Source organism: Arachis ipaensis, chromosome B03 (genome assembly GCF_000816755.2).
Source record: "Arachis ipaensis cultivar K30076 chromosome B03, Araip1.1, whole genome shotgun sequence".
NCBI classification, from domain to species: Eukaryota; Viridiplantae; Streptophyta; class Magnoliopsida; order Fabales; family Fabaceae; genus Arachis; species Arachis ipaensis.
In genome coordinates, this window is record NC_029787.2 from 49,716,136 (window position 1) to 49,723,984 (window position 7,849).

At 39.8% G+C, this 7,849-nt stretch overlaps 1 protein-coding gene across 1 annotated transcript in view; it reads right to left on the reverse strand.

Moving 5' to 3' along the window:
• Positions 382-7,849, reverse strand: part of LOC107633085 (uncharacterized mitochondrial protein AtMg00810-like) — a 9,875-nt gene continuing 2,407 nt past the window's right edge. The window contains exon 2 of the mRNA XM_016336718.2: positions 382-1,543. Coding sequence (XP_016192204.1) covers positions 455-1,543 — 1,089 coding nt within the window. The 3' untranslated portion in view covers positions 382-454. The remainder of the gene's footprint in view (positions 1,544-7,849) is intronic.

Sequence of the window (7,849 nt, forward strand, 5' to 3'; positions counted from 1 at the left end):
GTGGGGATATGAGTTGTGAGGTTGAAGATGATGAAAAAGTGGGGTTTTGTTGCTCAAAAATGCCAAATTCACGTGTTTTTGTGCAATTTGGTCGTGTTTGCATCGATGCAATAGGCTTTGCATCGATGCACATAGCACGTTGTGTGCTTTGCATCGATGCAAAGCTTGGTTGCATCGATGCAACATGCATCATTTTGCCCAAAATCACTAAATTTTCATCCTTTGGTGGTTCTTTCTTCAATCCTTTGAGTTCTATCATGTATATACTCATTTTAAACTATTATAAACTTCAATTTGTTGATCCTCCATCTTCAAATTCTTCAATCTACCTCAAGATTAATCATTCATTCATCAACTCATAAACCTACAAAACAGTGGCTAATTGGATATCTCCAATGCTTAAGTTAGTAAGAGATACAAAAATAGCAATATAAATACAATGAATTCAAACAAATCATATTAGATTAGAATCCAAGATACCAAGTTCATTTCGGATGTTAAAAAAACTTTCTTTACATAAAGGTTTAGTGAAGATGTCCGCTAGTTGTTTACTAGTTTCGACAAATTCAATAACCACATCACCCTTTTCAACATGGTCTCTTATGAAGTGATGTCTAATCTCAATATGCTTGGTTCTTGAATGTTGAACCGGATTCTTGGTTAAATTTATTGCACTAGTATTATCACATTTGATAGGAATGTGATCAAGCATGAGTCCATAGTCCATAAGTTGTTGTTTCATCCATAAAATTTGGGCGCAACAACTACCGGCGGCTACATACTCGGCTTCGGCGGTAGACAAGGCTACACTTACTTGTTTCTTACTATGCCATGAAACAAGAGAGTTTCCTAGCAAGTGACAAGTGCCGCTAGTGCTTTTCCTATCCAATTTGCAACCGGCAAAATCGGAATCGGAATAACCAATCAAATCACAAGTGGATCCTTTCGGATACCACAATCCAACATTTAATGTTCCTATGAGATACTTCATAATCCTTTTCACCGCACTTAAGTGAGATTCCTTAGGATTAGCTTGGTATCTCGCACACATGCATACACTAAACATGATATCTGGCCTACTTGCCGTTAGATAAAGTAATGATCCTATCATGCCTCTATACTTCTTTACATCTATGTTTTTACCTTGTTCATCTTTGTCAAGGTAGCAAGTAGTGCTCATTGGTGTGTCCATTGCCTTAGCATTGTCCATTCCAAATCTTTTGAGCAATTCCTTGCAATATTTGGTTTGGCTAACGAAAGTTCCTTCTTTTCCTTGTTTGATTTGAAGACCAAGGAAGAAGTTGAGTTCGCCCATCATGGACATTTCAAATTCACTTTGCATGAGGTTTGAGAAAAACTTGCAAAGTGATTCGTTAGTTGAACCAAATATTATGTCATCGACGTAAACTTGTACCAAAAGGATATTTTTGTTTTCAATCATGATAAATAAAGTTGTATCAACCTTCCCTCTTCTAAAACCCTTTTCTATTAAAAACTTGCTCAAACGTTCATACCAAGCCCTCAACGTTGAATGTTGGTTGATCTTTCAACATGCTTGTTCATTCAAGTTGTTTGTTAGTTTGTCTTTCATGTCGTTTGTTGGTTTGTCATTCATCAAAACCTACGAATACAAACTTCGCATACAAGCAACATGATTTACAGACCCGAGGTTTGAATACTTCGGTTATCAATTTATTTAGGGGTTTGTTACTTGTGACAACCAAAACGTTTGTAAGAAAGGTTGATTGCTTGGTTTAGTAACTATACTTACAACGAGAGTTTACTATAACTTCTAAACCATCAACCTTTAGTTCTTCAAAATGGCGCCATTGCCGGGGAATTGCAATCGTGTGCCTTATTATTGGTTATTGTAAATATTTTTTTTACGTGTTTATTTGTTTTTATTTTCTTCTTTTATCTTCATTAGCTACTATGAATTCTCACCCCTCTCGCTTTGAGTTTGGTTCTAATATTGTTGAAAGGAATGAAAGTTATAACCGGAACATGCATCAAGGTCAGAGCAATCAAAGATGGATGGAGCCAAGAGGATCTGATCAACCCTTTTGGCAACAACACCCTCCAAGATATCATGGACAAAGACCATTCTACAATGCATACCAAGGCAATGGACATGGTGGACAACCTCGTAGTTACCAACAAGCCCCACCCTATGCTTATAGGCCATCCTCTCAACACAACCTTGAACCACCACACTCACAAGCTTCTTTTCACCATTCGCCACCATATAATCCTCGTTTACCCCGATTCCAATCCAATTACTCCCAAACACCACCACTTCCCAATGTACCACGTCCAAATTCATCACCCCGAGAATTAGAAGTTTGCCTCAAGGGAATAGTAGATCAACTTCAAACAACCCTTCATCAACTGCAGCAAGCAATAAGTCAATTATCTTCTAGACGTTCGAACATTCAAGGGCCTCCCAGAGCCCCATGTGGGCAATCTAATGAAAAGCGTAGCATGAAGGAGATATTAGAAACTCCAGTGGACAAGACAGAGCATGACTTCGTACTAGAACAAGCAGAGAAAGCTGTCATTATACAAGAAGAAGAGTTGGTTGAAGACTTAGGAGACACTGAACTTCCATGGGAACCCAGAGTTGTGGAGAATTCTGTCAAGGCCGTTACAATTGATGCTAAAGAGGATAGTGTACAACCCCCAAAGCAAGTCTCTTATGAAGAACTAGATGGAATGACCCAAGAAGCAAATTCTCTTGATGATGATAGTCACAAGTCCAGTTCTTCTGGTAATGAACTTGCATCCGTGAGTGAATTCTCTGAGATCGAAGAATCTTCCCCAAGCGAGTACGAAGATGATACAAAGGTAGATTTTTTCCAACCTCCCGTTTATGACTTGAGTGACGAGGAAGACATAGAAGGCTTTGATCAGGACATGGATACATTTGAAGAATCTTGCAAAGAAGTGAAGAATTTCACAGAAGAGCACAAGGGAGTAAAACTCACAGAACCACTGGAACCACCTATCCCAAGGCCATTACCACCCAATACAAGCTTCAAGTGGGTATAATCCTTAACCTTTAGCTTTATTTTTCCACTTGAATATGGTTTGCTTGAAACAGATGGCCAGCTTAGAGCTCTCTGCGGCTTTAAGAGTAAAAGGGAAATGGCTCGTACTCAGAGCTGGTGCACAAGGTTCAATAAGGTTCCACGCTTCGACTCGAAGTGTGCGGTTTGGCATCATGATCTATCAAATGGACCTCGGAAAACGTTTGGTTATTCTGGTGAGAATCTAATTTCTAAACTGCCTGGATGGAAAAATATAGATCAAGACGAAGGCGGATTTAAAAGCCAAGTTTGGGATCCTGGAATCTATTCTGACACTCGTCACCCCGGGAGCCTGAGAATCTATTTGAAGCTGCTCAGAAGCTTTACATGCCTAGTTTGGGACCCCGGAGGCTATAGGGCATTCCAAGCGTTGGTGGAGATTTCTGGATGAATTTAAGCACAAGCCACCATAACAGGAAGCTCATCCAATGTCCAACTTAAGGACTTTAACTAAAAGTGCTAGGTGGGAGACAACCCACCATGGTATGATCGTTCCTTTTTTCAATTTTAATTTTATTCCGTTTTGTTTATTTTTGAGTTTTATTTTATTTTACTTCATTGAACTTGGAATCATGCATAACATTCATATTAGCATTGCATTCTGTATTTTGCACAAAAAAAAAGAGGGTGTGCGACACGACCGCATCATTCATGCGATCACGTCAAGTTGCGAAAAACACTTCCCACACGACTGCGTCATTAACGCGGCCGCGTGATCTGGAGGTCGGCGTAAACATCCAACGACCAGAAAGTTAGGTTGAAATCGTGCGGCCATTGTGCGTTTTGCACAAAATGCCCACGCGATCGCGTCACTTGCACAACATCAATCCCACGCGATAGCGTGAGCGACGCGATCGCATCGCATGGATTGCACAACACCCCAAAAGGAGACAGAGAGTTGCGCTGAAACGACGCTGGAATCGTGCGTTTCGCACAATTTCTAGCGACGCGATCGCATGCCCCATGCGATCGCGTCAACCACCATTTCAGCCCAACCACGCGACCGCGTGCCCCACGCGATCGCGTGGATTCAAATTTATAACCCCCCAGTCACGCGAACCCTACCATTCGCGCCCCCCCAAACCCTTCTCCTTCCTTTCTTCTTCTAGTTAATTCATATTTTTCTATTTATGTTCATATTTAGGCTAGTTAGTTATGCATGTTGTAGTGGATTTTAGGTTGTTAGGTAGCCTAGGATGTGGTTAGTGGATTTAGGCCTGTTTAATTGTGCTGTTCGTGTTTCTTGTTTTATAATTTTCGCAATTCTGCTGTTGCTATATGTTAATAATATTCATATGCTGTTCTTCAAGTTCATTCTTGTTCATACTCTTTAATTGCAATCTGTTTTCATTCATATGAACTATTCTGATTGCTGTTTATTTTCCGGGACAATCCAATTTCAGTCGGAATGCTGCCCAAATTTTTATAAACTGTTTTTGACTTTCATTCATGTTTTGGTTTTGGCTATTTAAACTCTGCTTTACTCTGCTTTTACCTAACCAATTCATGAATGCCAGGGCAAGCTTTCTTATTCTTTTTTATTTCCTGGTTCTTAATCTGCATTTTTGATGTTTAGATTCCAATTTTTGCTATTTCTATATCTATCTAAATCATCATCAACTTAATTTCCTTGTTTGGATATGAGTTACCTATAGCTTCTATTTGTGAATGCCTGTTACTTGGAATATGATCATTATGCCACTTACTTTACCCACTTTTTACTAACTCGCTAATTTTAACTTCCTAAACTATTTTTCGTTTCTAACCAAACCTAACCTTTCAAAACATTTCTTCTGGTTTTTCACTTTCTTTTAACATTCTAACCAAGGCATGATGATACTTTTTCTAATTAACTTGAACTGAAGTACATTTTGGATTGTGACATTTTTCTTCTCAGTATTCTAACTCTTGTACAATCCTTAATGCAAATTTGCTTAACTCGATCTCCTCTTCTATTGCTCCTTTGCCACTTTGTGTTTCTTTTGATTATTTGCCTATTTATTTTCCTGTTTTTTTTTTATATATCCTGGTTTTCTGTCTTTCAGGATGTCTGCCAGCCAAAGAAAAGGAAAAGCAAAGGCTACTACTAGCAAACATAAAAGAGGAGAATCCGCTATGTCCATCATGGATATCATGCACGATGACTCCTGACGGGAAAAAAACTTTACCCCGCAGGAGAAGGCCGACCAGCTACTCCCTGCTACTGATCCAGTAAAGTTTGCAAACCGATACTGTGAGCTGAAGTATCCGGTGTTTGCAACCTCCAGGAACCTGTACCTGGAGAGGACTCTGAAGATCCCAAAAGAACTCCAGCAATACACCTCTGATAAGATCAAACAAAGAGGCTGGTTCTTCCTGGAAAGAAACCTGACTGAGGTCAATGCATCTTGGGTAAGAGAATTCTACTGCAATTACTTCAAGACTTCCCTAGATGCAGTGAACCTAAGAGGGAAGCAGATTCTGGTCACTGAAGAGGCCATAGAGGATGTTCTGAAACTTCTGCCTAAATCTGATCAGCTGGATGGTTATCAAAAAGCTGAGGAGGATATGCGCTTCATGAAGTTTGATTGGGATGCAGTCAAGGCCAGGATAGCCCTTGACCCGACCGTTCCATGGATCATGGATTAGAACACCACCATGCCAAAGGGAATCAAGCGGATTTACTTAAATGATGAAGCTCGGCTATGGCACCAGATCCTGAGCAATTTCGTCATGCCGAGTACCCATGAGACAGAGATCCCTGCCGCTATGATCACCCTCCTATGGTGTGTGATGGAGGGTAAGGACCTGTACCTGTCACGCTTTATCCGGTACTATATGGCCAGGATCCACGTCCGAGGCACTCTTCCCTTTCCTTATCTGATTACACAGCTAGGCCGTCGAGCTGACGTGCCTTGGGAGGATGCTGATGAGAAGCCACCTGCTGCAGAATGCAAGAAGATTATCCCTCACAGTAGGAACTTTTTGGCTTTGGGCTACAGACCTCCATTCCTCACTGCTACTGCTGAGACAGCCACACTATCTGCCAGCCCCTCTTCTTCCACAGTTACCCCTGCTACCACCACTGCACCTCCACCTGCCTCAGAGCCCATCTATCACCTAGTGCACCGCCTATTTCGACGGCTTGACCAGATGGAGCATCGCATCAAGCGACGCTATGAGCACCTGAAGCTGATGATACGATCTGGCGACATCCCCTCCGAGCCTGACACACCATCCGAGGCATCTGAGGAGGAGGCGGATGATCACGAGGCAGAGACCCATCCACAGAGTGAGGCTGCATAGGCAGGCACAGAGCAGGCTGCATCACATCAGGAGGCTCCGCCTCAGATTCAAGCTGTAGACCCAGAGATTCCTATCCAGTCAGCACCTCCTCTGCAGCAGGTAGATCTTCAGACCACCACCACAGAGACTCCAGCTACCCACCCTTCCAGTGATGACACCCCTTCACACCCTGCTTGAGTGAGCATCAGGGACGATGCTTCATTTTAAGTGTGGGAAGGTCGCCATCTCTGGCGTATTCTTTTGGTGACCACTACAGACTCTTTCATTTTATTTTGCTATTTTTCTGTATTTTTCTCTTTATTTTTATTTTTATTCTCCCAGTACTTATACATTGCTATTTTCATGTATTTATACTCTATTTTCTGCATTTCGCATTTTCAGTTCATATTTTAGCCATTTAGTTTAGTAGCAATTCTAACTTATTAGTTATAGAAATTGTGAATTAATTAGTATAGTTTACCCTTTTTAGCATAAGATAGCTTAGTTTAATTTGAAAATATAAAAAGGAAGTAAACTAGAGACTTGAACATAATAAAAACAACCCACACCTTGTATATATAGCATTATATGTTAGTTAGTTAACAACATTTCATCAAGGAGAAACACAAACTTTAAAGCCATTCAAAATAAATTTTACATTGAGAATAATGGGAACTTTTAATTTTACGGGTTCATTCAAACCATAATTTTTATTCCTGTGTGTTCCGCCCTTCTTTTTTATTCTGATGTTCTTTACTTTGTTTTAATCTATATGTCCGATTATAGAATAGAAATACATACCAAGAGAGTGATTGAGGCCATTGTTTAATTTTAGCTCACTTATCCCAAATTAGCCTACCCTTTACATCACCCTTGTTAGCCCCCTTAAGCCTTTAAATCCCCTCTTATTCTATAAGGCACAATACTAGCCTTAAGCAGAAAAACAAAATAAAAATCTCAAGTGGATCCTTGGTTAGCTTAAGATAGAAAGTGTGTAATTGTTTAAGTGTGGGAAACCTATTGGGAACATGGATGATAAAAACAAAAGGTAGAAAAGTTGAAAAGAATAAAATTATTCAAATAAAAATTTTGGGAAGCATGCTCATGTAAAATCAAATAATTGAATTACCATGTGCAATAAAAAAATGTTATTTTTTAGTATTGGAATAAAAGGGATACAAAAGGATTTCCCAAATGCAAAATAAATGCACATGGGACAAAAGTTAAAGTATGAGCATGTAACATCAAAAGTGGGAAAAAGTGGGAACATAGGTAAAGAAGTTTTGCTTTACAAAGTATGTATGTTAGGTGAGATCTTAGACTAATCAAGGATTCGCTTATTTAGCTCACTTAGCCTTATACATATATATTTACCTTTACCTTGGCCCCATTACAACCTTAATTAAAGACCTCATGACTTTGGTATGTCTATATTCTATAATTGTTGATTGGTTAGATGAAGAACAAAGTTATAGAAAGGAAGGATAAAAAGAAGAATA